The sequence below is a fragment of the Corvus kubaryi genome, unplaced genomic scaffold (genome assembly GCF_017639235.1).
Source record: "Corvus kubaryi isolate FWS band 111438036 unplaced genomic scaffold, C.kubaryi_AGA036_p1.0 split3-73, whole genome shotgun sequence".
Lineage (NCBI taxonomy): Eukaryota > Metazoa > Chordata > Aves > Passeriformes > Corvidae > Corvus > Corvus kubaryi.
Window position 1 is genome coordinate 10,645,306 of NW_024582091.1, and position 27,087 is coordinate 10,672,392.

The 27,087-nt window shown below is 37.9% G+C and overlaps 1 protein-coding gene across 27 annotated transcripts in view; it reads left to right on the top strand.

The window, feature by feature from the left end:
* RIMS1 (regulating synaptic membrane exocytosis 1) overlaps window positions 1-27,087 on the top strand; it is a 317,874-nt gene that overhangs the window by 133,817 nt on the left and 156,970 nt on the right. For 22 of the 27 annotated variants that reach the window (XM_042016167.1, XM_042016168.1, XM_042016170.1 and 19 more), the window contains 3 exons: window positions 12,561-12,614; window positions 15,982-16,322; window positions 18,587-19,458. In XM_042016167.1, the coding sequence (XP_041872101.1) occupies window positions 12,561-12,614; window positions 15,982-16,322; window positions 18,587-19,458 (1,267 nt within the window). Of the gene's footprint in view, window positions 1-12,560; window positions 12,615-12,679; window positions 13,501-15,981; window positions 16,323-18,586; window positions 19,459-27,087 lie in introns of those variants that run through there. The other 5 variants (XM_042016169.1, XM_042016171.1, XM_042016202.1 and 2 more) reach the window with 2 other exon arrangements.

Below are 27,087 nucleotides of genomic sequence, written 5' to 3' on the forward strand. Positions count from 1 at the left end.
TAATGAGAATAGTAGAGTTCATCTGAGTACTCAGCTTCGTAAAGATCAAGTCAGCTAAGGGAATGAAAACCCTTAATCAAGGATAGAATGTTTTAGCCTTCTTGAGAGTAAGATGGTGATTGGAGAAAAACTGAGTTGGTCTAGTTGGCTTAGGAGAAACTGCTTCTTTTTGTAAAAAGGTGATAGGCAGATATTGGATACAAAAGGCAGGTGCAGTTAACCATGCAGCCAAGTCAAGGAGCAAGCCTAATGCTTGAGGCTACCCAAGTTTCAGGCAGGTTTGGCAGGCAGTCTTATGCTAATACAGTATGTGTTTCTCAGAAACTGTGCTCCTTTTGTAATGCCAGAGAGAGATGTACCCTATCAAAAGTTATTGCAGCAAAAGCTTTATGGAGTCTCAATAGCTGTTGAATAGTGCTACGTACAGTTCTCTCCAGACTATGTGCCTAGATTTCCAAGTTATCCATTGAAAAGAGAGTTGAAAGCTTGACAGATCTGGGCCTCTATTAGCAAGACCCAATGATAAATAGAAAATAATGTTTCAGTGATTGTAATTTCATGAAAAATAACTTGATTTTTAAGTCTCTTGATATGAAAGTTTATGATGAAGTTAAATTTGATTAAGAAGGCTGATAAATCTATCTGGCTGCTGCTGTAATGCTTCCAAATGATTTTTTTCTCCCATTGAAGACTGGGGAGAAACTGTTAAGATTCCAAGGACTGTAGATGGGCTTTCAGTTATTTGTAAAACTGTTATGCAGTTTGTTTCACAAATACAAGATTTATGCATTTCTTCATCTTGTAAGTCTTGTTAAAGAAGCTTTTGTGGTGGACTGACCTTGTCTGTCTGCTAGAGGCTCCAGCAGGATAAGGGGAGAAAATAAGATGGAAAAGCTCATGGGCTGACATAAAAACAGGAAGTTGGTTCACCGACTACCACCAAGGGTAAAACAGACTCAGCTTGGGGAAGGTTAATTTCATTTACTGCCAACTAAACTAGAGTTGGATTGTGAGAAGCAAAGACAAAACCTAAAATACCTCCGTGCTCCTCGTTTCTTCCCAGTGTCAACTTTAGTCTTCCATTCCCAACTGCTCTGCCTTGTCCAGCCACATGGTTGGTACAGGGGCATCAGGCATGGGCTGGGACCAGTCCATAATAGCTCCCCTCTGTTGCTCCCTCTTCCTCCAGCTTGGAGTCCTCAGTGGGCTGCAGTCTTTCAGGAAAAATACCTGCTCCCATGTGGATTCTCCAGGGCCTGCATCTTCTGTCAGGAAAACCTTCCCCAGCATGGTCTTCTCTACAGGATGTAGGGGAATCCCTGCTCAGGGGACTGCAGTACTTCCTCCCCTCTGCCTTCCCTCACCCTGGGGCTGGCAAGGCTGGTTCTCACGCTTTCCCCCTCACTCCTCGCTGCCTGTGTCGTGCTTTTGCCATTCTTAACCCTCTGCTCCCGAGGCGCTCCCGCCTCAGCCGGGGGCTCAGCCGTGTCCAGCGGTGGGTGTGCTGGAGCCTCCGGAGCCGGCCGTGTCTGGCACGAACAGCCCGGGGCTCCCTGCAGCTCCTGCTGCTGCCGTCCTGGGGCACCTGCACCCCACATGGCTTCAGCCCTGCCCCCTGCAGGCAGCCTTCTTAGTCCTCAGACTATTTTCTCTTTCCTTCTTAGCTATTTCTTTTTGTAGCTCTGCATGTCATGAGATCAGCTTGCCTTTCCTTTGGCCAGAAGTACCTGTAGTTACTGCTGTCTTCAGTGAACTGACTGGATTTAATCCTTGGATTTGATGCACGAAACAATAGCTTATTTTCAGGGTATATGATGCAGATTTTTGAAACATTACTTTGGAAGACTTCCCTGTTTTCTTAATTTTCTGTCCTTTTTTTAAAAGCAGAAGATCCTTTATACAGTCAGTGGCACATGGGTTGCAATCATCCTTATTCACTTGCTTTCATTTCTCATTTTGTTCTCAACTTCCGTTAATTTTTCTGATTACAAGTAAATTTTGAAACTATATCATGGCAAGTTTTGAGGCAGTGTTACAGGCTTTGTTTTGCATAAGCTAATTTATAATTAAATATTTAGTAGATAACAATGCTGCATTTAGCATCTCACTGTTACATCATACATTGTGTCATAAATTAAAATCATACGAAAGCAACTTTGTGTACACCAAGTGGATGAAAATGAGTTAAATGATGGCCACAGATCTAATCATAAACTACCATCAACATAAAATGACTGTCTTTCTATTTTAGCCCCAGAAGGATCACATTTGGTGTTTAAGTATTTTAACATTTACTTTTAAAAGCCACTCTTTTGGAGGTGCTAAATTATGACAAGAAGAGCTTCCTGATGTATAGCACCTTATATTACTTGTAAGTTGGCTGTTTTCTCAAAACTCATCTGACATAGCGTTCTCTGTGCCCTTTCACTCAGTTAAGGTCTTCAGTTTGTTTGGTAGGAATCTGCATTTTAGTGTTTTCTTAGATGGTCATTGCCAACTAAAAGCTCTATTTTTTGCCATGTTTATGTTATAAATGTAGCTACCACAATTTTTCTTGGCTAAGAAAATCACCTTTTACTCCTTGCTTCTGTTTTGATTTTATTTTTCTTTCCTTTTAAGTATATAACCTGTCCAGCATATATTTTAATGGTAATTACTATTTCTTAGCAATTTATCTTACTGAATAGCTGAAAGGTATGTACTCTCTCAATCTTATTTCCTTTTTTATTTCTGATAACTTCCTGGATGGCTGACTTTAGCTGCCCAGTAATTTCCTTTTACAATTAAAATGTCACGTATTATTGTATTAAATGAGTGCTAAGAACTATGATTCCTGTGCTTCAAACAGCAAGGAAAGAGAGCATTGTTCAAGATTAACATAGAATACAGCAATTCTTAGGCTTCTGTATAATAAGCATTTTGGGATGGCTAAATTTAGCAAATACCATAAATGTTTCAAAAAGAAAAGTTCCTTGTGCTTGCACAGCAAGTGACGTGGCATAGTCTCAGCAACTCTTGCAAATAAAATGCTTAAATCTAATTATGTATTAGAGAGGATGAGAAATAGACATATGTAGATTTAGAAACTGAAGAGTCACTTCTGCTTTGATTTAATTTGAAAGACAGCCATTAAAATCATACAGAGGACTTGGTACTATAGTCTGACTTATGCAGAGCAGGACATTCAGTGCAGATCCTAAACCTTTCAGCTCTATCATAGTCTGCAAGAAGCAAATTCTTACAAGGGTAGCAATACTCTTATCACTAGTGCTCAGGACAAAAAAAAAAAATAGAGATCTCTTCTAGTGGCTGAATGTTAAACTTCAGAATAGGTTGTTTCTTTAAAATAGGCAGGGGGAAAAAAGGTGAAGGATTTGCAAATAAGGCTGCAGTGTCACAAGGTTATTACAAAAGCTGCTGGACGTGCTTTGTTTGCATTTAGAACTTTAGTGTCTCACATCCAATCTGACGCTGTTCTCTGCTGTGTACTGAGAGTCCTGGTGAGCTCATTTGTAAGGTGGTTTGTCATAGTGCACGTGTGTGTGTGTAGTAGGCTTGGTAATGTAGTAGGCAGGGTAAGCCCTGATTGTGCCTGAAGAGATGTAAAACTCACCTAAAAGCACTTTTCTTAAAAGAGAAAGACAACCCTGAATCCCTAAATGCCTTCTTTGTTTTCTGAAGAAAAAAACCCAATCCCAAAGAAAAAACCCTAAACTGAGGAAAGGAAGTAGAGTTGTCTCTGAAGTAAGTTTTATTTGTCCATGTGTCATCTCTGTTCCAAATGCAATAACTTTTGCTATGTGATAACAAAACAATCCAATTTTGTTGCTTTTCCAGCACACTAGTGTCCTCATAATCCCTGATATTTGTCCCACTTTCTCCCTTTTGTCTGTCTCTCAGTTTTTTTCCTCAAATTGTTGTTCCCTCTTTATCTTTTCTCTTCACCCTGGTTTGAACCTTTCTGTTTGTCCCTGTTCTCTTGGACATTCTTCTTGGCCACCTCATCTCACAAGTCTTCCCTTCTTCCCTGCATTCTTTTGTCTAAAGAACTGAAGTGGTTAAAGGAAAGTTATTAAAGACAGCAGGGCCAGAAGAGTCTGACCTCCAGTAAACCAGTCGTATTTAAGCTGGGATAAACTGCTGGTTTTAGTATAATCACCTAAAACTTACAGAGACAACCAGAATAAAACAGTACTAACATTAGAAATATGTAGTCTACTGACCTGATTTCAGTGTGAAGTTAAAATTAATTATAAACTAGGGAGAAATACAAAGGAATGATTAAACTCATATTCTAGAAAGAGCAGATACTGCTAAAATAAAATCTTCTAGAAAACCTCTCCCTGTGGCTATGGATGAGAGTGGAATTGTCTGATTTGTCTATTCTGTCTGTTTTGGATTAAAATAACTGAAGGTGATTTGTTTAGCTGAGATAATTCTCCTGGCTGTATTACATAATCTGAATTGAAAAAGCTCAAAGATGGAGTCACATGAACATGCAAGGATCAAATCAAAACTGAGAGGAACAATACTGTGCATAGAATGTTTATCACACAGCTTGGTCAGTTCACAAAATGGGCACAGTCTTTGAGCCCAGCAGAAGGCTGATGTATCTGAAAGTTGTTTTTTCCAGATACACCATGTGATCAGAGGTACTCCTGCTTCCTGCAAACTCCGTGTTTGTGTTTAGTGTTCAGCTACTTCAAATACGGCTGAATACTGAACAGCAAATATCAGTATGCAGGAAAGGTGATTCAAGTTTAGGCAATAGTAGATGGACCTCACCAACTCTGGAAGCTGTTTCTATGGCAAGGCTACCTTCTACCAAGCAGGGAATAAGAAAGTTCTCTCCTTAGTTGCTGACATGGTTCTCTTTCTTTTATGTAAGGGATCTAGCTGGCCATTAAATTTCTTTTAAGTCCTGACACACAGAGAAACCTGCAACACACAAACCCCTTACCTGATGAAAAAGATTGCTTGCTTCTGTTGAGCAGGCACGTGAGCACAAGTCTGGCTCATGGTCCCTGTATTTGTACCACCATGGAGTAGGCATCCCTCTATTTCAGATAATAAAGAGGCAAAATATCCTTAACTGTTGCCTCTTCCCCGAATAGCCTTAAACTATCACTGCACTATATGCCTTTTATTTGTTTAGGAATTACAAAGCCTCATTAGATATCTGAGAATATACAGGTAAGTGCAGAAGATCAGAATGGTTCTCATCATCTAGCAAAGTTCTGATCTCAAATTTTAGCCTGTTTTTGTAACAGTAGCTTCATCAGATGATGAAATATCATTACCGTCTGATTTTTCCAAGTGTACTGTTCTGCACTGCTTTACATCATTTTACCTTATTGAAACTTCCCTCTTTCCTGTGTGGTCTGCCAGTAGTATTGCAAATTCAGAACAGTAAACCTCTGATATTAATACTCGGTGTAGTCTGTAAATTGGCTGTCAGCAATGTGCTATTTAGATCAGTTAAAAAATTGTAATATTCTTACACTGGCACAAAACTCCTAGTGCATTTTCCTGCCCCATTTTCCTTTTCCTTATCTTTAAAATCTTCCATATTCAAACCCACAGTTTTTTAACCCTTTCTCAGTCTCCCATAGTCTTTGCTTTCCTAAAAATCTACACTTTTCCTTACCAAAACCATAGTTTTCCCCAGTTGGTTTTTTTTTTAATAAATCTGAAATATCCACTCAAATTTATTGTAGAACACTGATATTGTCTCTTCCCCTTCCTCAAATCTTCCATCCCAGATTTACTGAGATTCCTTTGTGCTCAAGCTTGATAGCACAGATAGCACAGACTTAATCAACTTAGCCTCAGACTCTGCACCTGGAGCGAGAGGTGGGAGAATTAAAAGAAAGGACCACGGACATCTCAGAAGGTAGGATCAACAAAGACGAAATTAAAAAAAAACCCAAACAACAAAAAGACAAAAAACCTGTGTCATCCTTTTGGTAAGGGAGTAACTGCAAATCAGATGTTGAGCCAACTCTTAGTATGTTGTGGCTCCTCAGGATACTCTGGTAGCTTTTTCATAAGAGGAGATCAGGTTGCTGGTCCATGTAAGGTAAAATGTTGTACAAATAAAGTGTATGTTTCCTTTAAAAGTAGCTGTTTTAAACATACAAGAAGTTGCTGTGACGATATCAGTGGGAAGAATCTGCTTTCTGTAATTATAAGCATTCCATGCATTTACATTCATATCAAAAAGTCAGGCTTAAGTATTTCTAATTGTGTGAAGAAAACTTTAAACTTAAGGGACAGTCTGGGATAGATGGTGAAACATGAATATATGTAACACATATAGGGCATAATCCTATTTGGTGCTTTGTCAAAATCCTCATTGGCAGTAGTAATTGTTCCAAAATACTAAAGGTACCATATGATGCTCAACATTCCCCAAGCATGGAAAGTTCTCTCCAGCTAAATTTACACTATGGTGCCTTTTTTTTTTCATTCTGAAAACTAAATATTTCACAAATATTCATTTTTGAATTTTACTCTTCCACTGAGGATTTCTTTTCTTTCACTAAAAGCTTTCTTTTGTTTTGTTAAGAAAAGTTAAAATATGCAGGATCAACCTGGTGGAGGTTTGTAATGATTTTGTTAGAGCTTACATTTCCAGGTTTATCTGGATTATGTTTAGTACTGTTATCTCTACATGATGTAAAAAAGTATCTGTAACAGATCAGAGACCGTTCCACATCTTTGTGGTCAGCCTCAGGAGGACTGTCCCAGACAGTGTGGTGAGCCAGGCCTGTGTGTGGAGCTGCCCAGGCACAGGAGGAAGCATAAGTTTGATGCCACTCTCCTCCTGCTGTATCACTCAGAAATTAGATGCCTAATTTCATGTTCTGGTTGCAAGGCTCTGGCAACCTTATTCTAAGCTTTTTGTGGACTCGGGAGTGTGGGAACTCTAAGCAAAACTCAGCAGCCAGAACTTCTCAGCATAGGAGTTGGTGGGGAACAGAGGAAAATTCTGTCTAAGCAGAGTTCATAGTCATAAATCGCGATTCTCTGCGAGTGGAAAGATGATCAATCCAAGTGGTCAGAGAAGTTTTCTGTCAATCTGCATGGCAGAGATCACTGCAATGAGATGATCCTGCAATATGTCAAAAGTATGCTTTTTTCTTCTCACAAACATTTTGTTCTTCCAAACAGGGTTTTGGGCACTTGTTGTAACTGACAGATCCAAATGTGCTGCACATGCTCCCTTATGTTCCCTTGGCAGCTTGTTATGCCATCCATAAAAATCTTTGTCCTAACATGATTCTCACTCTGCTGTTTATTCAGCCCATTCCCACTGAGTATTCCTGAACTGCCAGCCATTCTCTGTTGCCTTCTATCCCTATCTACATAGCCAGTAGCCAATCCTCCTCTTCCTCACAGCCCCTGAATTTTTGCATCATGTCTTCATAGTGCTCTGTTAGTCTCAGCTCCACTGTCTCTTCCTATGGATCCAAGCAGTGTCTGTAAGCTTCGCTTGTTTCCTGTGTCCATTTTTCTTTCCCCTGAATTGCCTCTGCAGACAGAGGTGCCCAGAACAGATCTCCTGGTGACCCTATGCTCCTGGTGGCTGTCAAGGCCAGTATGTTCCTCTGATTAACTCAACAGCGATAGACGCTGTACAGGTTGGGAACCTCAAACACATACGCAGATGTTTTAGGCAGACAGCCTCTCAAACCTAGAGAGGATGCCATCACAGGGGATGCCACCTAGAGAGGATGCTATCACAGGGGATGCCACCTAGAGAGGATGCTGTTCACACCTTATTTCAACACAGGATAGAGACACCTAATCTCTGAAATCTCTGGTGATGTATAGATATATACAGATATGCTATAAATATAAGACAACTTGGTTCTCACTATATCATATTGGGAGTTTTCAAGCACTCAGTCACTCCACCAGCTTTTGGTAGAAGTAATCTTAAGCTCTTGGATAGCAGAGGAAGTAGCTCTGTTCATAGCTACGTTCACACATCATGGCGCATACTCTGGGAAGAAAATGGGTCAGCGTGCTGTGGGCTTTCCACAGTCCCTCGTGTGAGTACAGTGCCTGTCCACTCAGAACTTCAGGTTATATGTATGGTTTGCTTTAGGGCAGAAACCTGTGTAGATAGTGAGACAAAAAAGAGATAGACCTTCTAGCAGTAAAGTATGTAACATAGCTGAAGAACAGTAAGGCCATTTCTCAGTGCTTTATTCTTGACAAAATCACAGAGTTCTTGATCACCTCTGGAGATCATCAAGTCCAAATCCTTGCTTAGAGCAGGCCCAAGTATATCAGGTTGCCAGGACTGTGTCCTTTTGGGTTTTGAATGTCTCCAAAGATGTAGAATCCATAACGGTATTTTTAATATTTTTTTGTGTATGTTTAAGAATACAAAACCAAAATTTATTTCATGCCTATCAATTCCCCTATCATCTGCACCGGTTGACCCACTCACTTTCCTTTCCATGAGCTTTCTTACAAACAATTTTATATATATATATATATATATATATATATATATATATGTATAATATGTAAAAGAAGAGTATAAAAAGGTAAATAATGGTGTTGTAGTGCAAGCTCCCACAGAAATGATGAACACTCCCATACATGATTAAAGACAGTCTTGTTCTGAGCATTTCTATATTTTTACTGCAGTTTGTAAATATATAAGTATAGTGGAGGGAAAAGCTTCTGGCAAGTTGTCTCTGTTTTATGAATAGCAGCTAAAACTTTATGTCAATCCTGACTGTAAAGCTGTTTCATGCCATTTACCTTTTGTTAGATTTCTGTTATGCAAAAAAAAATATTTGAGTTCTGTGTGTATCTGAAACTGTGGAAACCATGATTAAGAGGCGTACAGCTTCTGTGGCTCATCAAGACAGCCAAATGTTCAAATAGATATACAAAACTTTTTAGGTTTTTTTTTTAAAGAAAGTTAGAAGAATACACAAAAACTATCTGTGAGATAATTTCTAGGGTACCTTAATGGTCTATGAAAAATGGAGATTGATGTTACAGAAAATGTGACTAGCATTTCATGGCTGCTATGTTATCAGAAGAAACAAAAGGAAATTCAGGAAAGGAAAATAAATTTGAAAAAGAAACTAATCTGTGAGGAGTGAGACCAAAGCTATAGTCTTGCTTTAGAAGATCACAGCTATAACTAGGACAATGCAGTCTTCATGGTATTTTTTTAATACGGTGTATTAACTAATTTATTTGTGTAGCAGATTACGATAAGAACTTGCCGGGGAAGAATATTTAAATTACTGTATGTAAATGTACTGGTGTGAATTTTTAGATAAAACTACTGCCTTCACCAATAGCGATTTTGCTTTCTTCCTTGAACTCCAAAGATATTCTCAGAGAAGTACATTGTGATAGTGTCTGGAACCTGGCTGTGTGCTGTTTTAGAGATGGTATTTCATATTGTTACTTCATAGCTGCCCAAGTGTCTAACTTCCAACACTCAGTTTGCTGCAGGATTATTCTAGATAATTTTTAATTTTTGTGTAAGTTGTCAGCAGCTTTCTGAAAGATTGGCAGCAGTAGCTGAGAGATTTTGGCAGAAGGGCATGTGAAGAAAGTCAGGTGGTTTTTTTTTTTTTTTTTAAATCTTAAAATTACTAGTAACACTGTTGCTAACATTAGTGGCAACAAAACTAGCACAAAATACCCTTTTGATGTTAACTCCTTGAATCACTGTTCCACAGCATCTTTGCTGCCTCCTATAGGCAGTTTGTAGTTGTGGGTTTAGAAACCTAGGCCAGGAATATGATTAGGACAAGTACGTGAGTTGTGTATTCAGTTGCCTAAAAAGTAGGCATCTGATGCCATTTTTGATGCCCAATGTACATAAGACACATATGGCTGGCACATAGGACCTAACTCCTGGGGCAGCGAGGTGGGATATGCTGACTTACCACTAAAGGCACTAGTCTATCATTAGACATAGGATTTTATTTTATTTCACTTGAAATGCTACTTGAAAGTGAGTGGACTCTCTTTGGCTGGAAACCTAAATACCTGAAGTGCCTATAGTAATTTCTGTGTAGACAGAAACAATTTAGGCATCTTACCTGAGTCCTTATTTGTACAGATAGAATCTCATTGGAAAACATAACATCTCAGTTAACTGGAAGGCAAGCAGGAAAAGAGTAGGAAGGGCAGTCTCTTGTGCAAGTGGAAAATTCTGGTAAGGCAGACTTCTAAACATCTCTCCTGGAAAAGCTCTCAGTCAAGCTTGTAAATGGCACCTCAGACTTTAAGGTGACAGGTAGTTCTGTGAGCAGTGCAGCCTCATTTGCTATGAATGTCTTGTGGTTGAATTGCCATGTTGATTCTGTGACACCAAAAAAGATTGCACTAATGAAATATTTATAGGGCTTTTATAGAACTGCATGTTTCATGTAACTTCTAAGAATATAATAATTTGAATACTTGCATGCCTGTGCAAAATTTTATTGCATTTGTCCAGTGGGGTAACACATTATTGTAGGGTGTGGGCAGAAAAGGGGGAAGAACCCAATCATCTGTCTGCAAAATCTTCCTTTTCTTGCCTAACTGGAATAAAAATATCTAACTGAAAACCTAAGTTCTGAAGAAAATCTCCTCTGCGCAGGAATGGAAGAACAGAGAGTACTAAAATGGCTTTAATGTCACTGTCCTGAGATGGCTGAGCCCTGTATGTCTGATGACCATCAGCATGGGCAAAGTGGTCCTCTCCATGACTGGAGAGGTGGGCAGCAGAGAATTGCATGGTCCTGTTGAATCCTTCAGTCTAGAGGAGAGGCTTTAGAAAAATCAGAGTTTGAATTTGAAAAATCCTAGGCTACTTCTTTACTAACAAGTTAAATGTAATCTGGTACTGTTCCTAGGTTTTAGAGTATCAGTGTGAATAAACTGACACAAAGCTGCTTGGCAAACTCTTGGTCTTCTGCCTTTACTACTTTCTTATCAAATTTTCCTGGGAGTTGAGGAGTTGGGGTGTTCTGTGGTGCACCTCCAGGAAGCCACTTGTATGGAGTCACCTTGCTTTGAAGCAGAGCAGAGATCCTAGCACAGATACAGACTATTTTGTGTCATTTGGCTTCAGTGCTCAGAAATGTTTCTGTGCAAGTCTAGTGTGCTAGTATTGGTGTCATTTCAAGATGTAATTTAATGGGAGATGGTGAGACAGTGCTGTAGGCAAAACATACCCTTATCCCCATTTGCCTCTGTTTCTGGTCACATGATTTCACTACTCATCGTTCCCTCCATGGAAAAAACCAGATGTGACAGAGTATGAAAGCAGTTTAAGAAAATACAGATAGGTTTCTACTATGTTTTTAAATACAAGTGGCTCCTGGGAGAACCTGAGAATCAAGGAACAGTATACAAGCGAGTATATGGCACAGGGAACCTTCCTGTGAGCAAGAAAGGGAGAGAACAAACCCAGATAGGAAGAAAGGAGAAAAAGAGAGGAGGGAGTTGGGGAGAAGACCTTCCCTTTTGCTGAGCAGGAGCTATTGGATGAACCCAGCTGCCATTTTGGAAAATGAATTTAATGGAAACTTGGACTCAAAAGCACACTTTAATTAGAAAGGCAGAGTTGTTTACTTATTAAGATTTTGGGATAATTTAAGTATTCAAGTAGATTTTCAGTTTCATTTATTTATATTTATTGGAGTGAAGCAATTGCAACACTAGCTAGGATTTTATTACAGAAATCATTTTGATAAAGCAAAAGAGATAAATGCAATGCTGTAGAATAATTTCATGGTTTTCTGCATGTTTTTATGTTATCTCAGAAACATTAAGTGATACATAATCTAACTTAATTTTGTGAATGAAAGTTTTGTAAGAGCTAATTGTTACCATTTCTTCCCTTTGACTTTCAAGAGATGACTTGTAGGGTGGTGACAGAGCTCTGCTGAAGTTAATGGTACTTCAGGCAGTGAAGAAGGTCTACCTAGTTAGTTCTGTTTGAAATAACTGGTGTCTTCCAAAAGTGCATAGAAAGAATGTAAATTAAATCAATAACCTAAAAAATGTTGTGTGTACACCCTTCAGAAGGGAAATAATTAAGATAGTGTGAAGGTCAGTAAGGAATAGCTTGTGGCCTGCTCTATTAGCACACTTGTTACCTGATTTGCTGCATAGGGGTGAAGCAGGATGCATGGGAGTCAGCCTAACTGTGGGATTGCATTTTCTAAACTCAGGAAACATAAAGCAGTGCGCTCCTTATGTACCCTCCTCAGAATCCGGGCTTGGGTGAAGGATTTGGGGAACTTGCTCTGACCTCAGTCTGAGCTTTGCCTGGCATGTGTCATATAAATGTGGTAAATTTTTGCCCCCCCACAATGTGACTTTAGCTTTCCAGTGCATGTTTGGAAGTTCCCAAATTTGAATTTGAAAAAAGCCTTTTTTCTGCATTCTAAAATGCAGGTTTGAAATATGTAATTATGTAGAATTGTTCTTATTTTTGTAACTGAAAATGCTTTTTCTGTGTGTATAGTTATATATATTACTTACTATGGGCTCTTTCAAGTTGGAATTTCATGTTGTGTTAGTACAGGAATACTGTTCCTCCTCATTGTGGATCACATTCAACAGTACCTGTAAGAGTAAGTTTGAGGAATATTTTTTCTGTGAATGAAATACTCTGTATTCCACGTGAAGGCAAGCATGGGATCCTTCTAGCATGTTTTCACACAGCCTGTAAAGTTTCCACATGAATCTGTGTGGGAACTGTTGACCCACCTGTGCTGAGTCCTATGTGTGCCACTGGTTTTTCTTGTTATGTAGCAGTAAAGCCCAGAACCCTTTGCTATGCTGTGAAAATGCACCTTTTTCCAGAGCCGTGCATATGAACCCTTTGAATGAAGAACACCCTTTCACTGGTTCTCTTTAATAGCTTCATGTGTGGAATTGCATTGACATGTGCAAGGATGCAATAAACCAGAAACAAGCCCAGAAACAAAAAACAGACTCTGGATGTCCTGAATGACTTAATGTAGCACTGGATCAGAGCTCACTGTCCAGAGGAGAGTAAACAGAAACTATTTTTGAAGTGACAGGCTGGAGTAAAATTATCTAACACTCTTCATTTTACTGATGCATCGCGTGGAGGTCCAGAAGCCACATTAGAGAACTGTAATCCTTCATCAGAGCATTTGTTTGGTTGCCTAACATCTGTGGATTGTTAAGATAAGTTATTACACAGACCTGCTTTAGTTTAGATTAGTTTGGACCACATCCCAGTATATTCAATCAGGATATAATTCCTGCATGCTGCTAAATTGCTTGCTCCACATACTTCTCTAAAAATGTTTTTCAATATACAGTTTTCTCACTGAAACTCTTCTGTCACCTCAGTTTTTGATTTTTGTTTTCCACTTAAAGAAAAGCTTCTATTATTTTTCCTTTTGGACTGAATATATCTCAAGGCAACTGTAGCATTTTTTAATTCCTGAAGAGATTCCAAAACAGGGATGGTAGTATAGCTTCTGTGTGAGTATAATACAGATTTTCTACATGTGAAATCTATGGTGATTGGTACGTATTGTGTCCAAGATGCAGGGTTTAAAAATAGCTGTAAGAAAATGGGTTTGTATTTACTTGTCTAGTATTTCTTCTTTCAGTATTCTGTATTTTTTGGTGTCTATTTGTGCATTAGCTACTCTTATTTGTTTGTATCTCGTAATATTTTGCATAAAATTAATTACCGTATCAAAGGTGATTATGTAAATTAACAGTATTTTCTTGCAGTTTATGACAAAATTTAGACATATTTTAAATTATTGAATACATGAAGTTGTAAAGGAAGTATGTTACTGGGCTTGCATACATACACGTGTATGTAATTTAATTAGGATAATTTAATTTTAGTTTAGTATTCCTTATCCTTCCTTTAAACAAATTCTAGCAGATTAATTTTTTTATTAACACTTTTTTCAACTTTTCTTGGAAACGGATAAAATACAGGTAATGACATTTTCTGTTACTGACTTTGGTTTACAGCATTGACATAGATTTTATACACAGACACATTTGCATGCACACTCTTGCTGTCTAATGAGCTAACAGTTGTGGCAGATCTTATAAAAGCATTTTAAAGCCTTGCTGGGTTTTTTGAATACCTGTAATAATAATATGATAGATTAAAAGTCTGTTCTATTTAGAACAGGTAGTCTAATAAACTGAATTGCTGTTTTGTGAGGTGTACTAGATGGAATAAATTGGATATTTTGGAATCGAGGGCTTTTTTTGTTTGTTAAAGGTCTAGCATTTATCTTTGTCAAAGATGCTGTTTCTATTATCCCACTGAGTGTTATTTGTTTTCATTGTGGTATATGTTTATGCCCCTGTTGGAATAATTGTAGCTTTTGATTAAGGTTAGGGTTTTTTAAATTAATTTATTAGTAGATACTTTATTATCTGTCTTAAATAGTAGAAATATAACAGTCATCTTTTGATAAAGGTCAGAGGGCAAAGAGTTGGATGTATTCTTTGTGTGGTTTGGTCAAACAGTGCAGAAATGCTTTTGGGAGTTCTGATGTAGTTTTCAGCCCTAAAAAGAAAGTCGATTCTAGGGTGTTTTAAATAAATCTTAAAATAAATCTTTAAATATGTAAAATGCCTAAAGTTTTCATTGTGCCTTGTAAGTCATGCACTTCCTCCACAGGCCAGAGAGTAAAAGAGCTCAGTACCAGAACTTTGGCCTGTTTCAATTTCCATGAAGTGGGTTTTTCCTCTTCTTTTTAATTTTCAGAGCTGTATAATTTTGTGACTGTTGCATCATTCCTGTGTTTACACAAAATAATTTAAGCATATATTTCCTTCCAACTTTTGTCATCCTTCTTAGCCTCATTACAATTTTACCCATTACTTTCCATATTAAATTAAGAGATTTTTTTTACCATTTTCCTTAATAATAATCAGCTTTGTTTTCTTTCATCTCTCTTTTTATTTCTGGCAAAAATCCTCTCTCTTCTATATCCTTCATGCATTTTGCCTACCTTTTCTTCTTTCTGAAAGCTGCTTTTTACTTTGTCTCAATTTTTTCTTAAATTTTCACATTCTTTAGTCTTGATTAACCATTTATTTTTGTCTGGTGAGTTGCTCCTGTACATAAGACTGTGTCTACAGTATACAGGCTTGAAACACAGAGTCTTGCTTTAATGTGTGTGCTCCTGTATATCTGCGTGTAAGGAATTAAAACCCCCAGTTTTTAAAAAAACCCTAAGCACCACAGCTTAATTGTGATTTACAGAGACACGTTTGTTTATTATTTGCAGCTATAACTCAAAGAGATAATGATGATAATTTCCAAGTAGTACAAAATATGGTACTTTCACATTCTTTTCATTGGTGCATTTAGTTTTCTCTTAGTAGATTTCTTTAGGTTTTACTTTGCACCTCTGATAAGTAGTTGCTGTAGGTCTAGCTAAAATCATGCACAGTACATGCCGAATTTATTTGCAGGATAATGTTGAGTTATTTAATGTGAGAAAATTTAATTACAAGGAAATCCTATGTCAGTTTTCTGTGACCACGGAACTTGGGAGTCAGCCGGGCAGGACACTGCCCCCTGAGGTACATGTCCTATTTACAGTCTGGTGGGCTTGTCTGTCCTGACAGTGCTCCACACCAGTGAAAACAACCCACCCCACCCCCTGCTGCATCAACCCCCCACAACAAGTGCTGGTCATGTTGTCGGTGTCTGTTCAGAGGAGAAGTAGGGCTGGGCTGAGGGAGGATTGCCACAGGTAGGACTGATGTATATTGACAACACATTTTGGAGAAGCTCGCATAGCATGTGCCTGTAGGATGCTTGGCTCTAGCCAGTGGAGAAGCATGTTCTGGGTCCTGTCATGAGCTCCAGCCTCACTAGATCAGAGAGCGAGAGGTCGTACCTGCTCTGCAGTAGTGAGCATGCATTCCAGGCACTGGGAGGTAGCTGCACTGACTCTTCTTGTTGTCTTCAACTAGGTTATGTGGGTATGCAATTTATGTCGAAAGCAACAAGAAATCCTAACGAAATCTGGAGCGTGGTTTTTTGGAAGTGGACCACAGCCCTCACCCAGTCAGGACGGAACGCTGAGTGATACGGCGACTGGCGCCAGCTCGGATGCACCGAGAGAGAAGAAAGCAAGACTTCAAGAGCGATCGAGGTCACAGACTCCCTTAAGTACAGCAGCTGCCTCATCACAGGAAATCTCTTCTTCTAGTGTGCAATCTGACCGTAGGAAAGGAGCAGAAGTGTCGCAGCCAGCTATGGGCCCGGACCAAAAGCAAGCTTCAAGGTCTAGAAGTGAACCTCCAAAAGAGAGGTAATGCTTTCTGTCTAGATAGAGCCTGCAGTTATAAATGCTAGTTCAGCTGGGCCTTCTTTATGTCTGCTACTGTGCAAAAACAAAGAGTAAACTGATTTACTGACCAGGCAAGGATAAATTTTTGCTAGCAAATAGTTTGTCTGTTTTGGTCTGTGCAACAAAAATAAAGAAAAAGAAATTATTTTATGGATATTCCCATGTACTTCAATGCTTTTTTGGTGTACACTTTCAATATAGAATTTTAGGTTACTTTGAAATTATAAATTTGACTGGTATTTTAAAGTTATTAAACAAAGACCAAGCCTTTAGCTTTACTCGAATTTTTAAAGCAACGGTCTCCTGAAAAATCCACACCTAAGCAGTCAGAAAACACACCCTGTGGAATTCTTTCATATGATCTTATGTGTTATTTCTTTATCAATGATATTTTCAATTTTATTGTTAAAAGTAATACAGTTAGAAAACCTCATTCACATGTGCAAAGTTAACATTTACGTAGAATATCAATAGTACCATCTTGTATTCAGAGCAAGTTGTTTGCAAGAATAAAGCAACCAGAAGAAAAGTATTTTATTTTAAGTGAGTAAATGAATTAATTCCTGAGCTGCATTCTGCGTGATGAATGGGTTGAGGAGTAGCAAATCAAGAGAGGCTAATGTGATGAAACAGTTGCTGTTCTTTTGGCTGCTGCCTGGCAGATGGCAGAGCAGTTAAGGAGGGAGCCTGTGGCAACAAAACAAGAGCCTGCCATAGAAGATTCTCCAGATTCTGGCCGGAATGGTTGATGATTTTTTTTCCCCTAGCTAGTGGAGCTGAAAATGGATGATGAGCAGTGGCTAGTAGCTTACTGTGTGGGTGAGATCTGTCTGGGTTTAACTGTATCAAAGTCAGGTTACTGTTATGTATATGTATGGTGTAAATGAACATATGATGCCCTCCCCTAATGCTGTTGATTTTTGTCCCCTGACACAGGGAAGGCCCCCAGAACAGCTGTCATTTCTAGGGCAGCAAAACACTTTATATTTCTGCTTTGCTGTCCAGGAGTGAGATGTTCATATTAATTATACAAAATTAGTATTCTCTACTTGTCACTGAGAGTTTCAAATTAATTCCAAACATTCTGATTGAAGACCATCTATGGTAAGCTCAGGTTCCATTTATTGCTGGAAACTCAGGAGGAACAGAAGATGGGGGGAAAAAAAGAGAAGGGAGCTTAACATGGATGATGTCCAACTTTGTTCTGTTAGATACTCTGTGAGGGTCTTTGATATGTAATCCAAAGATGTGTCAGTTGTAGAAGGGAAGATTCAGTGCCACAAAACAAAGTCCTAGTGACTTTGTATCACTAGGTGTGCATTCATCTCAAATACACTGTATAGCTGTGTTCATACTTCTTCAAAATCAATGGATTCATATGTGAACTGCAAAATGAAAGGGCAACTGGAATGAGGAGAGAAATAAAAATATCCCACATAAGGGAATTTTATGATTCTTTGGCTTGCTTATTTTCCCAAAGCAAAATATGAAAGAGAAAAGAAAATAATTTTCATGCAGCCTCATTATTTACTGTTTTGTACTTTGTCTGCTTAGAGGAATAAACTTTTCATCCTCTTTTATTACTGGAGAAAGGAATGCCATTAATTTATCTCAAGGAATCAATTTGCTTTCCTTTATATGCTTATGAAATGGTCACTTCTTTTTAGAGTTTTAATAAGGTAAATCAAACTAGTTCAAATATTATTTCTGGATATATTATCTTTTGCATTTTTTTATATGTATATTCCTTCTTTCTCTAATATTATTGTGGTAGATACTCCATTTGGTGGTATTTATATCTGTGCTGTCAGGGCACTTGAAGTGAATTGTGTGGTTAGTCTGTAACTCTCATGACTGCTGCCAGAAAAATGGAGAACATACTCCAGTACTCTGTCATAATGATGCAGTTGCTACAAAGACAAGTCTGAGTCTTCCTACTTACATGGGTAAATTATCTCTCTTTATCCATGTTAATATTTTTTTTGATTTTACTCATTAATTGGACCATTCATTATTTATGTTTTTGTGGACTCTGGAAGTTGTTTGCTATTGGAAAATAAAACTAAGATGGAAGGGTTAATAGATTTAATTCGTGGTTAATGGATTCAGTACTTTTTTGTTTTGCCATAGCTTATCCTGGTCTAGAATTTGTTTTCCATAATGGTATGCAAGTATTTCTATTTTCCATTCAATTCTTAATATTACTGTACTCTTTTTCATTGTAGGAAGAAGGCAGTATTGGTTTCTGACCAGAATGGCAAAGGTGTAAAGAGTGAGCGTAAGCGTGTGCCAAAATCCTCACTTCAGAAAGAAGGAGCAACAGATGACAGGGAGCGTAAAGAGCGGCATGAAGGTAGAAGGCTGGAGAAAGGCAAGTCACAGGATTACCCAGACTTGCCAGAGAAACTTGAGGAAGGCCAAGTGCCTGATGATGAAAAACAAAGGAAGGAAGATGAATATCATACCCGTTACAGGAGTGACCCCAATCTGGCAAGATATCCTGTAAAACCACACCCTGAGGAGCAGCAGATGCGCATGCACGCAAAAGTTTCTAAAGCACGACATGAGAGAAGACACAGTGATGTAGCTTTGCCACACACAGAAATGGAGGAAGCGGAGGTACCTGAGAATAAATTAGGAAAACGCTCCCAATTACAGGGAACTCAGGACAGAAAATCTCTTGTGGAAACTCAGAGGTCGTACTCTATAGACAGAACAGGTGATGTAAGAATTTCTGTTTCTAAACAATTAACTAATCATAGCCCACCAACTCCCAGGCATAGTCCAGTTCCTATAGAACACGTAGAATACAAGAACCACGATTCCTTTATAAAACAGAGCCGCCTTGATCCTAGCTCTGCTATTCTCATGCGAAAAGCAAAGCGGGAGAAAATGGAGACCATGCTAAGGAATGATTCCCTTAGCTCTGACCAGTCGGAATCAGTGCGGCCATCCCCTCCAAAGCCTCATAGAGCAAAAAGAGGCGGAAAGAAAAGGCAGATGTCAGTTAGTAGCTCAGAGGAAGAAGGGGCATCAACACCAGAATATACTAGCTGTGAAGATGTGGAGATAGAAAGTGAAAGTGTCAGTGAAAAAGGTAAGGACTTTTCTGTATATTATGCACATGGCCATGATTTGGGGAAAAAAAAAAAATCTGTATTTTTCTCTCTCTTTTGCCTCTTTTTAATCATACACTTTTTTCCCCTTGCCTTTCTCTTTTTGCCAACTTAGGAGTGTCTTATACCTGATTACATTTGCTTTACAATGTTTCCTTTTGCATTCTTAGATGAGGTGGTTACAAGTAGCATCAGCTGATGCGTTTCCTTTTCATACCCTGCCCTCTTTCACCTGAAAGTGACAGAATTTAAGGGTTCTAGTTTACTCTCTTGATGATATCTGTACTCCTTTGGTCATTGCTTCATTCTTTTGTCTGTATGTAGAACAGTTTTCTGTGGATGGATTGAAATAAAAAGTGAGTTCTCTAACAATCAGAGGAGACCATTATAAAGCATCATAAGATACGCAAATTTTTACAACATTTAATAAAATACCAAAAATCTGCCAAAGTTCATTGTTACTAAGGACAAGATATGGGGCAAAGGGAGTGTTATGTAGAAAAGAAATGAGAATTGACAAAGTTGTTGTCTAGATGACTTTTCTTGCGAGCTAAGAAGTATGTTTAAAACCTGTTATTTCAGTTTGTCTTCATCTGTTGATGGTAACACTCAGCAGCAGGGAGTAAGTTGTAGTACACTGTGTGCTTTTAAACAAAGCCTTTCTTCTGGCTGAAGAAGTTAATCAAATTCAGGAATGGTGAACAGATAAAATAAGCATTGTCAGGAAAGACTGTGGTAGAACTTAGCAACAGTCTTAACTCTACTTTGTCTTGCAGTGACACTACAGTGAGCTGAAAGCTTTTTGTGTCTTTGGAAGTAGCTTTTAGCTCCTTAGTTTAACTATCTGTGTTTGTACCTTGAAAGTTTCCTGCTGGTATTTATACTGAAAATGCCAAAGGCTTGTCTGCATTGCCTTTTTTTTCCTGGCACTGTTTCCTGAGGTGTCTGTGATTCATATATGCTAACCTGTCTGTCTGTCTTTATCTGATGTTGTGGTCTCCTAGCATCCTCTAAAGATCCAGGTGTACATAGCAAACATAGCATATTTCTCTCCTATCCCATCTGAATAGCTGTTTGTTTAACTTTCTAAGCATGAGCTTTTTTCACTGAAAATATGGGAAGTTGCTTTTTTGCTCATTTTTAAGGAGGTGATCATACTCTGATATTTTATTCCAGATTCTACTAAAACATAAAAGCTCTCACTTATTTGACTGAATTTTGTCAAATACTGGAATGCATTGCACAGAGATTGATACAGTCTCCACCTTTGGAGATGCTCAAAACCCAAATGGAGAAGGCCCTGAGCAATCTGCTCTGCTGACACAACTTTTGAGGAAGGGTGTTTAAACTAGAGACTTACAGAGGTGCCTTCCAGTCTCAACTAGCACATCTTTTTCCCTTTTTTTGTGGCAATGTTGTCAGCTGATGTTTGGATTTGTGTCATTTTCCCTGACTCCATCTGTTGGTAGGAGAAGTCTAATGTAGCATTTCTTTTCCATCTTTGTCTTTTGCTTTCATTATGCTTATCAGTTTGAAGTTGCTTATGAAGTAGAAAGAATTTCCCATAATTGGTGTAGGTTATTATAAACTGGAAGGTTGTTGTTGGGAAAGTCAAGTCCAGGCTGAAAGTGTTATATTTCATAAGTAAAATCTTTCAGTAGCTGCTTTCAGGCTCATGACACTTACCTCAGCTTTTGACCAATTTCCCAGCGTATTGTTAAAACATTAAGGGTGGGATTTTCTTTTCCTTTAGTGTTATGAATTCCAGAGGTATTCAAATGTTGCTGAATGCTTATGTTCTCGATGACTGAATCAAGTTCTTGGTTACCTCTGAGATACATGTTTGGGCTCCCCCTTTACATTGTGGAGACCTTGGTTTGTATCAAATCAGAGTGCTACTTCACTGTATTTGAATTAAAATTAATATTGATGTAATATTAACATTAATGGGAGCATGTTAGGGACCTGTCTGACCACCGACCTCCACATATGTGATTTGCATTGTTGAGCATTCCTTGAGACTTTGTATCTAATTGTCAGCATAAATATATGTATATGTACATATAGGTACATTAGGTACAATTCATATAGGTACATAGGTATTCAATACATTAGGTACAATTCATATGGGTACGTAGGTATTCAATACATATAGATACATAGGTATTCAATACAGTACTTGCAGAGGTATGTTTATTAGTTCAATAGCTATCATATTTAGCCATTAATTTTTTTTTTTTGCCTGGTTTTTGATATGACTTTTCCATAACAAGGACTGTAAATGGAAAGCCTTTGAAGATGGGGAAGTATAGCCCATAGAAAAAAGATAGGAAACATGAATACAAATGAGAAAGTGGAAACATTTTTGTTAATAAAGTATCCAATTGTTTTTACAGTTACATTTTCATCAGTGCTTTAAATACTCTGGAGTATTTCATAAAAATAGATGGAAAGGCAGGAAATCTTATTGCCTAAGGAAATATTTTAGAAATCCCCCAATACTCTAAAAGAATATATGCTACAGTAAAAGGATGTAGTTTTACAGACATATATATAAAAATATTTTTAAAATGCTGCTATTATAACCCTGGTCGTAATCCCATTCTTTGCAATTTAGCAGCATTGTTGCAAACAGAATTTCACCAGAATTTCTTTGGTTCTTTGCTTGTAACTTGGGAGAGATACTGCACAAGTTCAAAGTTACAGTGCTTTACTTTATAAGCCCAAGAGGGTCTGGAATCCATCCTCGCTTATCTAAATGTCAGCTCAGTCAGAAACCTGGTGCCAAAGTGATATAGATGGAGCTAGAAACTTTGAATGGCCCTATTAAAAACCCCCAAGATCTTAAAAATAATGTTTGCATTTGGTGAGTGCCAATATGAAATGATCTGCAATTAAGTAATGAAGATGTACTATTTTCAGTTCTATGTTGAACAAATAAAATAAAAGTTTCTATGAGAAATAGCTTACAGAGGTGTTTAAAAGCAAATGATGCCCCATAGAAAGATACAGTATAGGTAGAGCAGATAAGACTGTATTGAAAATCAATAGCCAAAAATATCATAGAAAGTAGATACTGTGCATATGTTATTTTTTAACATTTGCATTTCCTACAAACAGATTAATATTGCATTATGCTGTCTTCTGAGCCCAAAAAGCCTTCAAAAAAGCAACCTAATTTAGCTAGTACATCCCCAACTATTTACTGTAACCATTTAATATGTGTTTCTTCAAAATTATTTTAAAAATTATGCACAAACACTGGGAGATACTTTCTTTCCAAAAAATAAATGTCTTTTGCAATCCACTGGGATTTTACTTTTTTGGTGGAGGAGCCAAAGATTTATGTCAAATTGTTTCCATGTTAGGGTAAATCTAGAGAAAGAGGACTTTAGCAGTGTCCAAAAAAATTTTGATGAGTTTCATCTCCAATTTCTTATTAAACTGTCTACACCCTTTACAGGACGCTACTGATTGCTGATAATTGTTGTCGTTCTATTATTAATAGAGTCTGTAGGACTCCTTTTTCTGAAATCTCTAATAGCTGAACAATAGGTGGACTGAGTTTCCAATGAAGTCCTGGCAAGGCAAAAGGAGTCCTTGTAGAAGGCATAAATTGCATTCATACTTACATCAAAGACACGTGAGAATAACATAAGCTGGACTATTAAAAATTAAATCCAGACCTCATTTTAGAACGAACGTTTTCTGCCTACTGCCGTCCAGTGAAGAATACAAATTGTGTTTGGCATAAGTTTGAGAAAAAGCATTTTCTTTGTAGTTGAAAAATAAGAGTTTGTGTAGAACTAGTAGATTTGTGTCCAGATGAGGCTGTAAAAAACTTATTTTATCCATTGATGGATACAAGAGACAGTCCAGAATTTTGTCATGCAACCTTTGAAACTGGAAGAGAAAGTAATGTTGGAAATTGGAGCAATGTTGAGGAGGTACTGCTCCAGTACTTTTATGTAAATAAATGTGCTAATGATTCTACATTTTGCATACTTACTGTTCCTATTTGCCTAAATGTGTATTTTGTTCACGCTCTTTATGCTTGAAATTATTACTAATAGTCACAAATTGGTAGTAAAATATTGAAAACCCAAGTAAAACTCACTCTGTATACTTGCTAAGGGATTTATTTGGGAGTGAGGAGAGCATGATAAAATTGGTGCCTTATTTGAAAAACAAACTCCTGAGAAGACTTTCTGGTTTCTTTCAGTGAAGATGTGATTGTTTCATTCATAATGCCTTCCTCACGGTACTGTGAGGAACAGGGCAACTCGATTTAATTTAATTTCATTCTTATGAGGTTAACTTCTGATTAGAATATGTTATGGGCAAGAATCTTGCTGTTTTCTTGGTTTATGTCCAGGTGTGAGGTGGGGGGTTGTGAGCAGGAGGTGCAGACGTGGAGGTCAGGAGTAGAAAGGGATGCTGTGGTTTGCCAACAAATGTGTCAGTGCTGGCTCAGCTCCAGGAGGAAAGGATCTGGCCCATTCCTCCATACTTTTCTGGTGTTTCAAGTGTCTCTTTGGGTGCTTGTGCTTTGGGGTGCTCCCAGGGGAAGGAGAGAATAAATTATATCCTTGCCCCAGTGATTTATTCCAAGCTCTGTAAGCACTGTTGACAAGGAAGGTAGCTTGGGGGCTAAGAGAGAAACCACACATGTGCAGTAGGGCCTGTAAAGGGACCAAAAGAAAACATTAGGAAAAGGCTATAGAGAAGAGGAGGCTGGTTTTAAATGATTTTAGTTAAACTTTTTCACTGAGGTATTTTCAATTTGGAGTGTAGGCAAGTCAAATTGTACTGTAACATGTGCTAGCATATTTTAACATCTGTTTGCGTGGAGAGTTGGGCATGGAGTTTTAAAACTGGAGCAGAATTTGTTTAAAAGTGTGGCTGAGATTTAACTTAGAGTAAAATAAAATACCCTTCCTAGGAAAACTTGCTGTTTAGGGGTTAGTTCAAATTTATCTTCTAGTCCTTGTGCAGTAATTTAGATCTACATCTTATTCAGATTTTAATGAAAATATAATTTAAAATTACTCTGGTTTTAGAATTCTGTTCATTGCTAACATTGTCCAATGCTATTAGTATTTAGTGCCTTTGAGCAGCTGAAATTATTTACAATGCTTGTGGAGCTGTAAATAAGTGCTTGTTAAATTAGAGTTGGGCAGTAAGAAATCTGTTTTGTGTATATGGAATTATTTAACGTACACATATATACAAATGAGATAAGCTGAACATGAGCGGGGAAAAAAGTCAAATTATTGCCAAGATATTCTGCATTTCAGAAAGATATGTAACCATATAAATCAGGATGTCATGGAAGATATGTGGCTGAATTTTCCTCTAAAAACCTAATACAGCCCTTTTTCTAGTTCACTTTAAGAAGGTTGTGAGCATGCTGGAGGGAGTTCAGAGGCAACAGCAAAGTGTCACCAAGGTCTATAACACATGATAAATCAGGAAAGGTGGGATGGATTGAGGTTGAATAGTTTGGGAAAGAAGCAGGAAGAAAAAAACCCAGAAAAAGTAGCTGGAGGGAGAGAGGTTGAGTGAGTGCTCCTCTCTTCCCCTCGAGGGCTGAGTTACTGCTGCGAAGGTTGAAGCTTGCTGCCAGAAACCATGTTAACCCTGAGAACAGATAAGCAAAGTTAAGGAAAACTGTAATCATAATTTCTTACTCAGTTGAAATGGAGGATTCCTGAAAATAAGAATCGGTTTCTTCAGAACCTGCACTGAGATTGCTCTATGTTAGAAATGCTGCTGCTGTTCCTGTGGCAGGATCTGAGCTAAGCTGGGAACATCTGGGGCTAAGATCACAGTACCCCTATCTGTACCTTAGTCTTTTCTTGTCAGCCTGTAAGCCATTTCCAGTAAAAAAGTCTTTAACTTGCCCTATCTTCTGGGTTGCTTGATCTTTCTCAAGTTAATTATTATATTAATTGTTCTTTCTCACTTACCTTTCTTCTGCACATCTAATTCATGAAATAGCAACAAATTTGTCCTGATAGTAATTTTTCCAGTACTAAGATGATTATTTTAATTACAGAAGGGCAGATACTAAAGCATGGATGGATTGGAGTCTTATGTTCAAAAACACTAAATGTTTGACATCAGGGTACCTTTATTTTCAGGAGCTATGAGAGTGTTTGAACTTGTAGAGAAACCCAGGAGTTCTATAGGCTTCTCCATGAAAGATCAATTCCCAAGAACATTCAGCAGTCAGTTTTTTCTGTACAGAAACCATTGGAGGTAGCAGGCATGAGAATGTGAGCATGAGCTATGGATCATGGAGCACTTTTTAAGGGTCTTAGAGGAAGATGAAAAAGCTTTTGAAAAGCTTGCCCAAATTTTAGCTGCTGGGCAGTACTTTTCAAGCGCCACCATGGCATGGGAAAAACTTGATTGTGTCAGAAAGAAGGTTAATAAATATGAGATATCTGTGTTTCTTTTGAATAAATAGGCATGGTTTCATCCTGTTCCTGTCCACTCCGAATGTCCCTCTGAATATTGTTTTCCCATATTTGCTCATGTGTTTTTGCATTCTTCTGATGATTTCTTTGATCCTTCTTTCTCCTGTACACCATGTGAGCTTCAAAATAAGGGACTCCCCACCTACACTTTGTAATCTCTTAAACTGATTCTTATGTCCATTTCAGCTGTGATACCAAGCACAACACGTGTTATGGTTTCAAATATGCCCATCTCATTGGTGATATTTACTTATTAGTAAATTAAAGAGCCATTCTTTGACTTTTTTGGCCAAGTAATGAATTGCAGCACATTCTTTAATTCCTCAAGAGAAGGGTGCATAGAAGTTGTCTGTTAGTATTTATTCTTGGCCTGTGTCCTGCCTAGTAGTAAATAGAGAGTGGTAGCTGAAGCAAGGCACAGCTGTTCCAGGGTTTACTTTAAAGGCACAGTATGAATGACAACTCATTTGGCACTGGTAACACAGTGGTATAAGTTGTAGTCACTTATTCCTTATTTATTTGTCTGCTTGTTTTATTGCCTTGCATTTAAATTGCAAGTTCAGTGGAGTCCAGATTATCTTTTTATGATTGTACATTGCCTAATTTTTGTGAGACTTCAGTACATTACTGAGACTTCAACTTGCCTTGATGATAATAAATTAGTATGCTTATTTAATGCAAGGACATATTACTACTTTTTGTTCCATTTATCAGCATGCAGCAGAATTTCAGGTTACTTTCTAGTGTCCTCTGACATGCTTGCAGTCTCTTGCAGATAGCTGCAGGTTGCCTCCATGAGCATGTTTTCACTACATACTAATTTGCTGCTAATCAGCTAAATTGCCCTTTTATTTGCCTTTTTGTTTTTCTTACCAGGTATCAAAGTGATTAATGTATGTATACTATGTATACTTCTATGCTTATAAAAACATTTTGAAACTCTTTCTCTCATTTATTTGAGACCTTATAGTCTTTTTCATCCTTTGGGTTGATGTCTTTTTGGTTTGTTTTTGGTTATTTTGCTTTTGTGGGCCTTTTCTTAATGGCATTTTTTTGTTAGTTTGTTTTACTGATGGAGCCACCACTAAAGATACAACGTGATATTTGTGTGCATTGGATCTTTCTGCT